General features: G+C 47.4%; 1 protein-coding gene across 4 annotated transcripts in view; it reads left to right on the forward strand.

The window, feature by feature from the left end:
* Positions 1-15,747, forward strand: part of PKNOX2 (PBX/knotted 1 homeobox 2) — a 417,302-nt gene that overhangs the window by 372,794 nt on the left and 28,761 nt on the right. For all 4 annotated transcript variants that reach the window (XM_060268541.1, XM_060268540.1, XM_060268543.1 and 1 more), the window contains one exon: positions 11,556-11,685. In XM_060268541.1, coding sequence (XP_060124524.1) covers positions 11,556-11,685 — 130 coding nt within the window. The remainder of the gene's footprint in view (positions 1-11,555; positions 11,686-15,747) is intronic.

Below are 15,747 nucleotides of genomic sequence, written 5' to 3' on the forward strand. Positions count from 1 at the left end.
CATGAATGCCTTCCTTGTTCTCTTATAATGGCAATGGAGCCCCCCTGAGAGGTGCTGGAACTGAGTCCTGGCTGGGGGGAAAGCCCTGGATATAAACAAATAAATAATCTTCCTAGGGATGGGGACCCTCAAACCCAGGTGGCCAGTGTACCCCATCAGACTACTCTATCTGGGCCTTGGGGCTCTCCCCGGGACACACCCCTTCTTAAGCTACATCCCTAACCAGTTCTGCTTTGCACCCTCTTTGAGTGTTTTTGCCTAGCTGGAATTTCTCCTTGAACTCTGATCCATACCTGCCAAGTCTCCTGCTGAAAAATGCAGGATCAGCAGCAGCGTGGCCGCTCCGCCTATGTGGTGGCACAGGAAATAGGGCAGAGCGGCACCGGAAGTCGCTTCTACGCATGCCCGGCTGCCATCTTGGTGACGGCCGCCGCCATGCGGCCACCACCAAGATGGCCGCCGGGCATCCATAGAAGCGACTTCCGGTGCTGCTCTGGCCTATTTCCGGTGCCCACACATGGGCAGAGCGGCACCCAAAATGGAGGCTCCCTGGCAGGTAGGAAATCCGGGGGATTTCCGGGATTTTTCTCCATTCGGTAGAACAGTGGGAAACGGATTAAAACCCGGGGGTTTCCCACGAAAAACAGGATACTTGGCAGCTAAGCTCTGATCATGCTTCTTTCTTGCCTGGAGAGGGGGGTTGTGAGAGTAAAGAAAATAGCTTCCTGTACAAAGATGAAATTTGCTTTCATTTCTCTGCCTCTTTTGCCTCTGGCCTTATCCTTCTCTGGCATGTGGCCCCTGGAAAGTTACCCAGAATGGATGTGGCCCTTGGACTGAGAAGGGCTTCCTCCAAAACGATTCTTCAAAAGTGTGGATCTCTGACAAAAATATAAGGGCTTCTTCAAAGTTCATTGGGTGCCATCTACACTATACTTTTAAAGTGCATTTAACGGACATGGCTTCCCAGCAAGAATCCTGTGAAATGTAGTTTGTTATGGGTTCTGGGAATTGCAGCTAAGTGAGGGCCAACTATAGTTCCCATGTTTCTTGAGGGGAAGCAACATATACGATCTGGGTGTGAACACAGCTGCAAAGTGAAAGGAAAGGGCAGAGTAGGTATTAGATTGTAAACCACTTTAAACTTTTTAAATGATATTGTGGCATATAAATATTTCCATAAATAGATCCTTCAGTAATATGAAATAAATGGCCCAGGCATTGGTATGAGAACAGGAATTTTAACAGTTGAACACTGTCAAGTTTATTTATAAGCCCCTCTATAGCAATTTCTGCATTCAAAATTGGTTTGCGTGTTCAGACCCAGAAACCTCCCCCCTAAATAAATTCACACTTGACTCAAATTTTTGTTTCGGTTTTTGGCAGAATTTGGGCCACAACTTTATATATTACAGAAAGCAAGTGGTTGCATAGGCTCTAGTTCGACTAGCTCCCTGCTCTGCAGGTAGCACTGACCCAGGGCCCCACCATAGGTCAGCCAAGGGTGAACACCTGGGAAGGCGGAAAGTCAGGGACGTACTATGTCCGCCACCCAAATGTCCCCCTGGACTCAGGCCCGCCACAACCCCCTCTCAGGGGTTGACCAAACCATTAGAGTCCCTGGATTCCTTTAACGGAATACCCTTCACATAGGGATGCGAGAGCGTCCACCCATCCCTATCACCTGAACCAGAGCCTAGCCACAACCTTACAAGTTGTAACGATTTGCTAAGTGGCAGGCGAAACCCAAATGGCAACAGCCAAGTGGGGAAAATTCCTGCTGTGCTCTGTCCCAATGACAGACGACACACAACAGCATAGCAAGGTCAAGCTCAAAAGCCTGAAAAATAGGAGAGGTGGGCAGGTGTTCCAAATGCACGTGCCAAAAGAGGAAGCTCTGGGTCACGTGCATGGGTATATATAGGTCCCTCGAACCTTTTGGACTGCATCCCATTGGCCAGATTGAACCCATTAATGAAGGACCTACCAATAGGGTGTTGTGGCTGACCAATCGAACCCACCCACAACACAGGGGATTGGGTTCCAGGTCTCACCGCAACACATGCCCTCTTTAAGGGAGGACACGATTTGCCACAACAGCAGCATGAGATGGAAGCTCATTACCAAATTTGTTTGTTTGTTTGTTTGTTTGTTTGTTTATAAGCCACTTCGCAACAAAACATAGGAGGCTAGGGGTTTTTTGGACTCAGTCGGAGCATTGGTTCATCTGATCAGTGTTTCCAACACTAACTGGCAGTGGCTCTCTAGGGTGCCAGACAGGAGTCTCTCCCAGTGTGACCAAGACATGGTGTGGATTGAACCCAGTATCTTCTGCATATGTTTCACAACATTGCTATTGTCTTTTCTGGGGGAGGGGGATTACTGAAGTGGGGTAGAATAAAATACAAAAGGTTGTGAACTAAAGGCAATAAAACCCGTTCTACAATTCTACTGTTATACAGTGAAAAGTTCATAAAATGGCTGGGTCACATTTCAGGGAAACCATTAGATGTCATTCCATAAAATTACTTGGTGAGGCTTCAGGGAAAGACATGGCAGGGAATTGATAGAATCAGGCATTTCCAGTTGCTATACCGTTTGTGAGTAAGACATAATAGTTATTGTCTAGCTTCCTGACTTGTGTGCCCGATAAGCCTTTTTTTAGGAAACTCATTAGGACTTAAAACCACAGACTATTTAAATAACCAATAGCAGTATTCAGTTCATTGTGCTAGAACAAGGGTTGCCAAGAATTGGGGGGGGTGAGCACCTTTGGGGGTTTGAGAGTGCTGTGGGTGCCAGTCACAAAATGGCTGCTGTGGGGGAACGCTGCACATCTCAAAATGGTTGCCATTGTGTGCTACATAATGACTTCAGTGTAGGGGAGGCTGAGACAGTGCAAACAAGAACTGAGCAGGAAGAGCTAACAGTCTCTGGTGTATTGAGCGTTTATGAGGCGATATTTACTTTATCAGGTGCTATAGGTTGGCTAGACAGCATCTTAAAAAGCAGAGACATCACCTTGCCTACAAAGGTCCGTATAGTTAAAGCTATGGTTTTCCCAGTAGTGATGTATGGAAGTGAGAGCTGGACCATAAAGAAGGCTGATCGCCGAAGAATTTTGAATTATGGTGCTGGAGGAGACTCTTGAGAGTCCCATGGACTGCAAGAAGATCAAACCTATCCATTCTGAAGGAAATCAACCCTGGAAGGACAGATACTGAAGCTGAGGCTCCAATACTTTGGCCACCTCATGAGAAGAGAAGACTCCCTGGAAAAGACCCTGATGTTGGGAAAGATTGAGGGCACTAGGAGAAGGGGACAACAGAGGGCGAGATGGTTGGACAGTGTTCTCGAAGCTACGAACATGATTCTGACCAAACTGCGGGAGGCAGTGGAAGACAGTAGTGTCTGGTGTGCTCTGGTCCATGGGGTCATGAAGAGTCAGACATGACTAAATGACTAAACAACAACAATACAGTGGTACCTCTACTTACGAATTTAATGCGTTCCGAAAGCACATTCGTAAGTCGAAAAAAATGTAAGTCGAATCCCATAGGAACGCATTGGGAGAAAAAATTCGTAAGTCGAAGCAACCCTATCTAAAATTTGTTAGTAGAAAAAATCCTATCTAAACCGCATCCAAGATGGCGGACGGAGCTCCGTTCGTAAGTAGAAACATTTGTAAGTAGAGTTATTCATAAGTAGAGGTACCACTGTAGGTTGGAGTTGTGGTTGCGCTGATACCCACAGGCACCCTGTTGTTGCACTAGAAAAACCAACAGCGCTCTGAGAACAGCACTAAATAGAGAGTCACAATTACAAGCAGGTCCCTATTTTCAACTGCAGGGTGTACATTGGGCCAAGTGGCCCTGAGATGAACCAGCAAAACATTCCTGGGGGTCCGGAATAGTGAGCCAAGCTAAAAATAAAAGTCTTCCTCGGGATCTCAGCACTGTAAAAAAAAGAAAAATGCATGAAAATACAGAGGAAAAAAATAAATTAAAAATCTGCCCCCAATGTGTTTGTGCTGGGTTGTTTGCTCAGACTTTCCTGGGTGTGTTTTTTTTTCCTGGGCGCTTGATGCATGTTTACTTGTGTGCCAAGCAACGAAGTTGAGAAAGTAATGCCACGCCGTATGGGTTTACTCAGATAAGGCAAATATTTAATCAGCGACAAAAAAAGTGTTAATTGAATGGTGACCTCTTATCCCAAACAATGACAAGAATGTCTTCTTTAATAATTGAATAATTCTATTCTGCATCATTTGCTTTGGGGCTTTCCCAACGCTGCAAGCTGTATACCGATAGTGCCGCCAGCTCGCGGAGGAGAATTTCTTGCTGTATATTTAGCTCGCCTCGGCAAGAGACACATCTCGCCGGCAAGGCCGGTGGCAGCCAAAAGGAGCAGATGGCTTGCACAATGGACTAAACAAGCCTCAAAGCTGAGTCACGAGTGCCATATTGTGGGGACACAGTGAAAGTCAGAGGCATAAGAAGGGTGCTTCTTTTTAAGCAGCAATGTGCCACAAAAGTCGCCCTTTCAGTAAACGTGTAATGGCTTTGGTTTCCTGGAGGGCAAACTTTCTTTTCTCTCTCTCTCTCTCTCTCTTTCAAGCATTTATATCCTGACTTTCCAACCAACGTAAGTTTCTGAGGCAGCTTTGAATGAAAGCCAAAAGCCAATATCATCCTATGTCATGCAGTGGATCCTTTTTTGCCTCTTCCTTCTCTTGCCTTTCTTCCTTCCTTCCTTCCTTCCTTCCTTCCTTCCTTCCTTCCTTCCTTCCTTCCTTCCTTTCTCTTTCTTTCTTTCTTTCTTTCTTTCTTTCTTTCTTTCTTTCTCTTTCTTTCTTTCTTTCTTTCTCTTTCTTTCTTTCTTTCTTTCTTTCTTTCTTTCACATCCTTCCTTTGTGCATCAAAGTAATTTTAGACCCTGAGCTGACGAGGAAGAGGGGTGGCTTTAGACAGCCTTGTGTACTACATCAGTTGTGAGGCATACAATTAATGTTTCCCTTTCGTTATTTAAAACTCTCTGCATTCCTGAGACATTAGAGCATGGGTAAGCAAAGCAAACTAAGGCCCGGGGGCCGGATCCGGCCCAATCGCCGTCTCAATGCGGCTCGCGGACAGTCCAGGAATCAGCATGTTTTTACATGAGTAGAATGTGTCCTTTTATTTAAAATGCATCTCTGGGTTATTTGTGGGGCCTGCTTGGTGTTTTTACATCTGTAGAATGTGTGCTTTTATTTAAAATGCATCTCTGGGTTATTTGTGGGGCATAGGAATTTGTTCATTTATTTTTCCCCCAAAATACAGTCCATCCGCCGCCGCCCCCCCCCCCCCCAAAACAAGGCCTGAGGGACAGTGGACCAGTCCCCTGCTGGAAAAGTTGGCTGACCCCTGCATTAGAGCCACAAAGCCACAACAAAAAAGTTCTCCACCCATTATATAAACCTAAGAGTATGCTGGATCAGGCCAATGGCCCAGTTGGTCCAGCATCCTGCTCTCACAGTAGCCAACCAGATGCCCATGCAAAACACACAAGAGCCATTCCCCCTCCTATGGCTGCCAGCAACTGGTTTTCAGAAGCAATGCTACATTCATCTGTGAAGGTGAAGGATGGCGGAAGATTCCCTCCGTGAATTTATCTAATCCTCTTTAGAGCCATCAAGTTTAGTGGCTACCGTTTGTGCAAGAGTTTCCACTTGCACAGCGGATCTCCCCTCCTGCCCATCACACACAAGAATTTATGTTTACACAATAGAACTTCCCCCCTCTCTTGCATGCGCCCTGAGCCCTCCCCAAATCTTATCCAGGGGATTGGGGGAACCCCCAAAACAAATTCACGGGGTGAGAGGGAGGTTCTGTTGCTTGAGGGTAACATGAGACACTTGGCTGTACTTTGGTTATTAGCCCGTCGGAGCACGAGCATTTTCATGTTTTAAAAACACACTTAAAGCATTATGACGACTGGAATAAAATGGTGTTTGCTTCTGCTGCCCTGGTAGCAAGCACATTTACTTGTGGGAAGGTGTATTTTGTTGTAGACAAATTTTAAAATGGATCTCTTCATGAAAATAACATACAAAAATGCTTTCTATTTGGAAAATTGCTTGCAGAAATGTATACATTGCTCAAAACTGCATTAAAAATGTGTTTATTGGGAGAAATTCACAGTAACATGCTGTCAAATTTTCATGAGGATTAAAAAAGAAAATCAAATTGCTGAAATTGCTGAAATGTAGAGACTTGGGTTTAAGCCTGGGAAAATGAGAAATGAAAGAGAAAATGAAATTGACAGAGTCATCCACCTCTGGCAACAACCAGTATCAGCCTCGATGCAGGGCCGGCCCTAAGTCAAGGCTGGGTGGCACAATGCGCCAGGGCACCGGGCAGCCAGGGGGCGCCGCGCTGCGCCCGCCAGACAGCCCGGCCGCCCTCCCACTCGCCCTGCTCCTTGCCTCCCTCCCACCCACCTGCTGCAGGTTCGAGTCCCGGCCTCAGCCTGGCGGGTCGGGTTGGGGGCATGAGGAGGACAAGAGGCCGGGCGCTGCACGGCACCGTCCCCCCCAGCAGAGGCCTCTGCACAGGAGGAGGCGGCGCCAGCACCCCGAAGGACAACCGGCAGCTCGGCCCACCCACTACAGCACCCCTGAGCCCGGCCCACCCTCAGCGCCCAACCCGCCCATGCTATGTCCCTCCTCTGCGTCCGCGGTGAGCTGGGGGGGTGGCGGCAGAGGGACCTTTGCGCCACGGCGCTCGATGTGGTTAAGATGGGCCTGCCTCGATGGGTCACCCAGCTTTCACCTGCCAACCTTGATTTTTGATGTTGGACCTGTTTGACATTACCTGTGTCATATGTTACCCCCTGATTTGACACTGAGGTGCAGAGCCCTAGACTTTGGCCCAGATGCCATACCTCTGTTATTTTTGTTGGTCTGTATAAAATACTGTGATAAGCAGGGGGCAAGAGCAAGGACAGGAAAGGGAGAATAGTGACTGAGTCAGGAAGAAGAGTGGGAGGGATTAGATGGTTTTAATGTTGATTTTTTCCCCCATAAAACTATTAAACTTGCAATAAAAACAAATGGGATCCATTGCAAAATAAGCCACAACTGGTAAGTTAAGCATAGAAAACACTCCCAGAAGCTTGGGCAAGTAAGGGGGGGGGAGAGACTTTAATCAGTGCCTTGACGGTAACACTGTAGGAGCCAAACATACATGTTCTAAACTCTGGGTGCCACCACAGACAAGGGCCTGTCCCCAGGAGCCACCGGCCTCACTGCATCTCAATTCTGAAGGCAATGGCACCCAGAGCAGGGCTTCAGCTGAAGATCTTAGCAAGGAAATCCATATGGCTTAGTCAGCAGGTGCTATAAACCCCAGTCTGCAAGCACAGAAAATGGTACTGTTGCACATTGTTCAGCCTCAGGAAAATATCAGTGTTGTTAGAAAGAAAGAAAGAAAGAAAGAAAGAAAGAAAGAAAGAAAGAAAGAAAGAAAGAAAGAAAGAAAGAAAGAAAGAAAGAAAGAAAGAAAGAAAGAAAGAAGGAAGGAAGGAAGGAAGGAAGGAAGGAAGGAAGGAAGGAAGGAAGGAAGGAAGGAAGGAAGGAAGGAAGGAAGGAAGGAAGGAAGGAAAGAAAGAAAGAAAGAAAGAAAGAAGGAGAGTCATAGACATTAAAACTGCAGACATAGACTTGAAAGCGTATAGGCAATACCTGATTAAATTTCAAAAGTCAAAATGGGTCTTCTGACCATTAGGAGCAAAATGTGAGTATTCTTCACGGCTCCTTTCTATTGCTCGCAAAAGCAGAACAAAGTACACTATGTAGATATATTCAAGTGACTCTCATTTACATAAGTTATGTACATTACAGAATTTGGGTTGCCTCGATGCAAAATTTGAGAGTCAGTACCGTACATTTTTTTGAATTTTGAATTTGAGAGTCAGGGACCCAGGTGGCGCTGTGGGTTAAACCACAGAGTCTAGGGCTTGCTGATCAGAAGGTCGGCGGTTTGAATCCCTGCAACGGGGTGAGCTCCCGTTGCTCGGCCCCCAGCTCCTGCCCACCTAGCAGTTCGAAAGCACATCAAAGTGCAAGTAGATAAATAGGGACCGCGGGAAGGTAAACGGCGTTTCCGTGCGCTGCTCTGATTCGCCAGAAGCAGCTTTGTCATGCTGGCCACATGACCCGGAAGCTGTCTGCGGACAAGCGCCGGCTCCCTCAGCCTATAGAGCGAGATGAGCACTGCAACCCCAGAGTCGGACACGACTGGACCTGATGGTCAGGGGCCCCTTCACCTTTACCTTTTTACCGTACAGTATGTTGGACTACGAATCCAGAAAAACCCAGATTCAAATCCCTGCTAAGACGTGAAGTTCACTGAATGACTTTGGGTCAATCGCCGTCTGTCAGCCTAAGCTCCCTCACAGGATTGTTGTGAGGATAAATTGTGGAAGAGGAAGAGCTCCTTGGAGGAAGAAAGTGATAAAATAAAACGCAAGCCCTCCGTTTAAGTTTCCAAGCCTGACCTTGGAGACTTGCATCAGCTTAAAACTAGAGTGGGAGTCAGCAAGACCTAATGGAGGACAAGTACTATTTAGGGGAATGTAGATAAGGCAGTAATATTTTATCCCTTATTAATTAATCTGGAATAGCTACCATTTTTCATAGTTCAGCAACTCAGGGTTGCTAATTCAGATTAGAATCTTCACTCCCCACAAATTAGGAACCCCTAATGGCGTGAAAAAGAGTTAGGTTCAAGGAATTAAACTGAAACTGCCTCCTATACTGTAGATTCCTTTTCGATGCACATTTCTCTACTCTCTTTCTTAACTCCTCTCTCAAAATAGTAAATGTAGCATCTGGATTCGTGATTATCACTTGACCTCATCTTTAACTAAGCTCTTAAAACTACAAGAGATACTTGGCCCGCCAAACACAACAGATTTGTTGTTTCAGTAAATGGAAGGACAAATGTGTTGCAACACATTCATTCAATAGGTTTTTATTTTCCGTGAGTTTGCTGCTGGAGCAGCTTGATTCAGACAGATAGAAATGGAAATTACCCAAGGAAGAAATTCGGGGTGAAGTAAAAGGGGGCAGCAAAGGGGGAAAGGAGAGAGTTATGACCCATGATGGTGAGATCACCATAAACTGCCTCCCTGTGGTGGGGTGGGACCGTTTGGATGGCTGCAACACCCCATTGGTTGCCCCCAGTTGCTAGGGCAGAGATTTGGCTAATTGGGATGGCTATTGGCTGCCGGTGGGAGGCTATATAAGTTGCTGCACGTCGCTGGAGAGTTTCATGTTTTTTCGACATGCAGCGGATCACCTGCCCTCCCCTCCCTTTAGTTAGGTTTGTTCTTCTGACCTTGCCATGCCTGTCTAAGGGTCATCTGTTTTTGGAGCAGGGGCCTGGTAGGAATTTTGCCATTTGGCTGATTGGCTGGTGCCGCTTGGGTTTTGCCTACCGTGTAGCAAATTGTGACAACTTTGTAAGGCTGGCAGTTAGGCGTTTGGTTCAATGTTTTGGGGAGGGGACACAGTTGGCTGTATATTAAAGGAATCCAAGGGCTCACCTTGCTTTTGTCCGAACCCTGTCAAGGGGCTAGGGCCACGCCAGAGCCCCTGGGAGCATGTGGGGTGAGCTGTGAGATTGAAGCTGCTTCTCGCTCCCCCAGAATGCTTTCCCTTACTGACATATGGTTGGTGCCCAGTGCCAGTCCTGTTCCTGCCACCGTGCAGGGTCAGGTAGTCTGGAACCAACGCCTAAGCAACCACTCACATGCGGTAATCAATAAAATTGTGGCCTAAATTAATGCCAAAAACCTTAAAACTAAATTCTGTGTCTATTGTGTCTTTATTTTGGGAGGGAGGGTTGGGGGTCTTCACTTGCAAAATCCACGGAAACATCTCTTGTGAAACATCCCCAATGGAATGTGTAGAAAAGGAGCAACGCCACTTCTCCCTTTCATTTCAATGGAATGAACATATGGCCTTCAAAATGACATGGATTATCTCTGCTCTGTGTGAGTTCTGTATACATTTAACCATAAATCCATCCTGTCCCATTTCCTGTGAATTTGTGTCTGTTTATTTTTTAATTGCATGAAGCCCATTGGGTTGTATCCAACGCTCATTATACTCAGAGTAGATCCTTTGGGATTAATAGACCTGGTTAACTTGAGTCTGTTAATTTCAATGGGTCTTCTCTGGGGAGAAGACATTTGGAAGCAGCCCATCTTTGCTACAATAGCAAGTGTCTGGGGAGATTGCTTGACACTACAGAATCACAGGGGGGTACAGGTGCCTTTATACTGAGTCAGAACATTGGTCAAGTTTGGCCCATCAGTATTGCCTACTCTGACTGGCAGCGGCTCTCCAGAGGTCTTTCCCAGTCCTATGTTCTGAAATGCTTTTTTTAAACTGGAGATGATGAGGGTTGAACCTGGGACCTTATGCAAGCAAAGCATTTGTTCTGCCACAGAGTTATGTGCATGCAAACCATCAACAGGGGACATTTCTACAGATTTCTGGGACCATTACAGACCTTCCTGCAGTCCTTCTCCAACCTGGTGCTCTCCAGAGGTTTTCGAATATCCCTAAATGAACCCTGTGGTCATCATCTGAGGCTCTTATTTGTGTGTCACCTCCAGGGGGTTGTGGAGGGTGTCAGTGCATGGCCGGGCCTTCTTAGTGGTGGCTCCTTGCTTGTGGAATGCTTTCCCCAGAGACATGTGCCTGGCATTGTCAATGTTTAGGTGCCAGGTGAAAACATTTTTATTTACCCGCGCATTTTGCTCACAATTGGTGTTCATTTTTTAGTTGGATGTGTCCTTTGTATGTTATGGCAGGATGAGCACTTTTAGTTTTTTTTTATCTTTTGATGTATTTTAATTTGGTATTTGTGCTTTTAAAAAATTGTAAGTCACTTTGAGACTTTTTTTTTTGGTAGTAAGTGGCAAACAAAGATAAGTAAATAAATAATAGTTCTTTATTACATTTATATCTTGCTTTTTCTGCCCAAATAGCACAATGGCAAACAACACAATAGCAAAACAATACAGTTTAAAATGAAATGAAAAACGTATTTAAATCATTAAAGAACGTCTAAAAACACTAATAACATTTCAAAACGTTTAAACTTAAATCATATACCCTCACAACTAATGACTTCAAGGTTGCCAGAAAGAGTGTATTTCAGCCATCAAATGCCTAGGTGAACAGGAATGTGTGTTGTTGTTTTTTTGAGGGAGGGGGAAACCTGAATGTTAAAAAAAAGAAAAAAAGGTAGATAAATACACCTAACAGGGAGAGCATTCTACAAATGGGGAGTCACCACTAAGAAGACCCTGTCACAGTCAACGCCAAACGGGCTGCACCCAGATTATATATGACATCTATAATGCAGCTGTTTGTGGAACGGACGTCTTCTTCATTCTCATCCACAGAGTTCTATGATGTCTTCAGAGTTGAAGTGCAGCAGAGGCCTGTGATGGGCACCGTGTGTTTTAAGTTCCTCTCTTTCGATCTCTCTGTCTGTCTCTAGGATATGCTGCAGAATTCTCCTAACTCAATGACTGCAGTATCCGGCAACCCCCAAGGAATCGTGGTCCCTGCCTCAGCACTGCAGCAGGGGAACATCTCCATGGCAACAGTCAACTCACAAGTTGTGTCAGGTGGGAGGCGTGGAGCGTACGTCTGACCATGTTAGTCGCGTCTTTTGCATGCTTGGTATTTTTAAACTCCCTCAGATAGTTAGCTTTGAATTGTGCATAATTGTGAGGAAAAACTGGCTTTGTAAAAAAAAATCACCTCATGGCACTCTCCATTCCCCTCTTAAAAGCTTCCACCATTCGCCCACAGACCCACTCTGATATCTCTCCCACATAAATACAGAACTTTTAACATACAAATCACTCGACGTGTGCATTGTTGGGCTTTTTTGTAATATTTCAAGGGGTTTTGAAGCCCTAAACGGCCTCGGCCCATTTACCTGAAGGAGCATCTCCCCCCCCCCCATTGTTCAGCCCAGACACTGAGGTCCAGCTCCGAGGGCCTTCTGGTGGTTCCTTCCCTGTGAGAAGTGAGGTTACAGGGAATCAGGCAGAGGGCCTTCTCGGTAGTGGCGCCCTCCCTGTGGAACACCCTCTCTTCAGATGTCGAGGAAATAAACAACTATCTGACTTTTAGAAGACATCTGAAGGCAGTCCTGTTTAGGGAAGTTTTTTAATGTTTGATGTTTTGTCGTGTTTTTAAAATTCTGTTGGGAGCTGCCCAGAGTGGCTGGGGAAACCCAGACAGATGGGTAGTGTATAAATATTATTATTATTATTATTATTATTATTATTATTATTACTACTACTACTACTACTACTACTACTACTACTACTACTACTACTTTCGGTCTGATTTCCACCGCACCCTAAAGCAAGACTAAGGTACTTTGTGGGACTGTGGAGGGCCACAGCTCAGTGGTAGAGCACCTGCTTTGCATGCAGAAGGTCCCAAGTTCAATGCCTGGCTTTTCCATACAGGGCTGAGAGATAGTCCCTGCCCCAAACACTAGAGACCTACTGCCAGTCAGTGTAGACAGTAGTGAGCTAGATGGACCAACGGTCCTGGTAAAGACTCCCAGAAAATGGTCTCTCCTGGTCTCCTTCCACCATTTCTTGAGGATGCCGGCACATCTGTCAGAACCATGCCTCCATGAACCCCCTGAATTCCATATGTACCCAAGTGTTCTGATGAGCGAAGTGAGCAAACAGGTAGACTGTATCTGTCTTCCGGTGGCCAATCAGCCCCTGCCCACTGTTGGCGGCTGGCATCCTTGTGGAGCCGTGCCTGCTCTTCCCCCTCTCCTCCCACCCCACTATTTAATTTTTTTTCCCCACAGCACCTTAAAGCAAGACTAAGGTACTTTGTGGGACTGTTGGAAGTTTAAAGTTGTTGCTTCCCAGGAATTGCTGCTGCACCCTGTAGTCCTCGTGGTGCGGCAGCATGGCTTACCTGGCTTCCCAGTCCCAGAGTCATTGCTAGCTACCAAGGGAGGGAGGGTTTAGGACAGGCATCCCCAAACTTCGGCCCTCCAGGCATGGGCGTACCCGGGATCAAAGCTAGGGGGCACACCAGCCACGCCCCCAGCCACCCGATTGGCTAGCTGGCAATAACATGGCCAGGATCCCCCCAGGAGGCATGGTCAACGTCCATACCCCCCAGAGGAAAGGGGGCCATTTGCAAGGCAGCACACGGAGCCACCCACGCTTGCACTCCTACCTCGCCCGCTCCTTTAATGGCAGTGGTGACTAAAACGAGGCAGCAGCAGCGAAGTTGCTTCCGTTGAAGGAAACATGGACCTGGACCTGGGCTAACTTCAGCCCACACTCTTTCAAGTCACAGCGAGCACAGCACAGAAAGTGCTGCCCCACAATGCTCCAGAGACTCCCAGAAAATGGTCTCTCCTGGTCTCCTTCCACCATTTCTTGAGGATGCCGGCACATCTGTCAGAACCATGCCTCCATGAACCCCCTGAATTCCATATGTACCCAAGTGTTCTGATGAGCGAAGTGAGCAAACAGGTAGACTGTATCTGTCTTCCGGTGGCCAATCAGCCCCTGCCCACTGTTGGCGGCTGGCATCCTTGTGGAGCCGTGCCTGCTCTTCCCCCTCTCCTCCCACCCCACTATTTAATTTTTTTTCCCCACAGCACCTTAAAGCAAGACTAAGGTACTTTGTGGGACTGTTGGAAGTTTAAAGTTGTTGCTTCCCAGGAATTGCTGCTGCACCCTGTAGTCCTCGTGGTGCGGCAGCATGGCTTACCTGGCTTCCCAGTCCCAGAGTCATTGCTAGCTACCAAGGGAGGGAGGGTTTAGGACAGGCATCCCCAAACTTCGGCCCTCCAGGCATGGGCGTACCCGGGATCAAAGCTAGGGGGCACACCAGCCACGCCCCCAGCCACCCGATTGGCTAGCTGGCAATAACATGGCCAGGATCCCCCCAGGAGGCATGGTCAACGTCCATACCCCCCAGAGGAAAGGGGGCCATTTGCAAGGCAGCACACGGAGCCACCCACGCTTGCACTCCTACCTTGCCCGCTCCTTTAATGGCAGCGGTGACTAAAACGAGGCAGCAGCAGCGAAGTTGCTTCCGTTGAAGGAAACATGGACCTGGAACTGGGCTAACTTCAGCCCACACTTTTTCAAGTCACAGCGAGCACAGCACAGGAAGTGCTGCCCCACAATGCTCCAGAGGTGCCGTGAAGCATTGTGGGGCAGGACTTTCTGTGCTGTGCTCGCTGTGACTTTAAAGAGTGTGGGCTGAAGTTAGCCCAGGTCCAGGTCCAGGTTTTTTTGCAACGGAGGCAGCTTCGCTGCCGCTGCTACCGTTTTGCTTCAGCCAAGCAGGCTGAAGCAGAGCACAGCAGGCAGCGTACCTGCCTGTCCTCTCCAGCTGCCCTGCTTCTAGGGGAGGGCAGCTGCCCCCCTGCCCCATGCTGGGTACGCCCATGCCTCCAGGTGTTTTGGACTGCAATTCCCATCACCCCTGACCACTGGTCCTGTTAGCTAGGGATCATGGGAGTTGTAGGCCAAAACATCTGGAGGGCCGCAGTTTGGGGATGCCTGGTTTAGGAGGTCGGAGCAGTGGAGGCACAGTGGCAGGAGTGGTGGTTTGGCTCTGCCACTGCGCCCATACCACACCAGCCTCCCTGCCGCCTTGCCTCTCTCCCTCTCGGTAACCCACAGCGACGCCAGATTTTGGAATCCAGGTAAGAAGTGTCACCCTGCCCCTATGGCCTGAGAGGTACCAGGCAGCATTACAGGGCCTGGAAATGACTCTGATTCAAATCAAGTCAATGTGTGGGATGGGATCGTTCCCACTGGCCCCTCCGCGTGCTATTTCCCTGCAATAAGAGAGAGTACAGATTGCAGAGACAATCCAGTTTGCACATGGATAGACCCCGTGCAGGCTCTGTTTGTGCTTCCCCCTCCCTTGTCCACACATTGACTTTACCTGAATTGCCATCTGAATAGGGCTAGGAGCTCGTGAGCAATTGTTATTCAAGAAGCATTCTCTCGTCGGGAAAGTGACACAGGGGCCTCACTTTCGATTCTTGCTATATTCCTTCCCGGCACAAAAATGGTGGATCAGGATCAGGCCTTTTGCATTGTAACTGAGACCAAGTCAGGTTTACACACACACTCTCTCTTCCTGCTGAAATGTCACAGCATTCCTATATCTGCAGCAGATTATTCTTCCCAGTCCATCTCATCCCATCCCACCTAGTTTGGCAGCAGAGCATCTCCTTTGCATGCAGAAGCTCTGCGGTTCAATCCCTGGCATCTCCAGGTAGGGCTGGTTGAGACCCCTGCCTGAAATCCCGGAGAGCTACTTTCAGTCAAGATAGACGATATTGAGCAAGATGCACAGATGGTCTCACTCGACATGACAGCTCCCTTTGTTCCTTTGTACCAGAGCATGGACTCTGGCGGTTTGCAGAGTCCCCCTTCCCCGTCTATAAAAGTGTTGCCACTTTCTTCTCCATTCCTATCAAAATGATGCCAAATTGAATCGGTTTAAATGTCCTGGAAATTATTTAATACACATTCACCTCCCTGAATTTTATTATTATTATTATTATTACAGGTATCGATTAATTTGTATTTTATGTGAGGTAGGTTAGGCTAAGAGACGACGACTGACCTAAGGTCACCCAATGAGTTTCATGGCTAAGTGGGGATTTG

Source organism: Zootoca vivipara, chromosome 15 (assembly GCF_963506605.1).
Source record: "Zootoca vivipara chromosome 15, rZooViv1.1, whole genome shotgun sequence".
In the NCBI taxonomy this organism is placed as follows: Eukaryota; Metazoa; Chordata; class Lepidosauria; order Squamata; family Lacertidae; genus Zootoca; species Zootoca vivipara.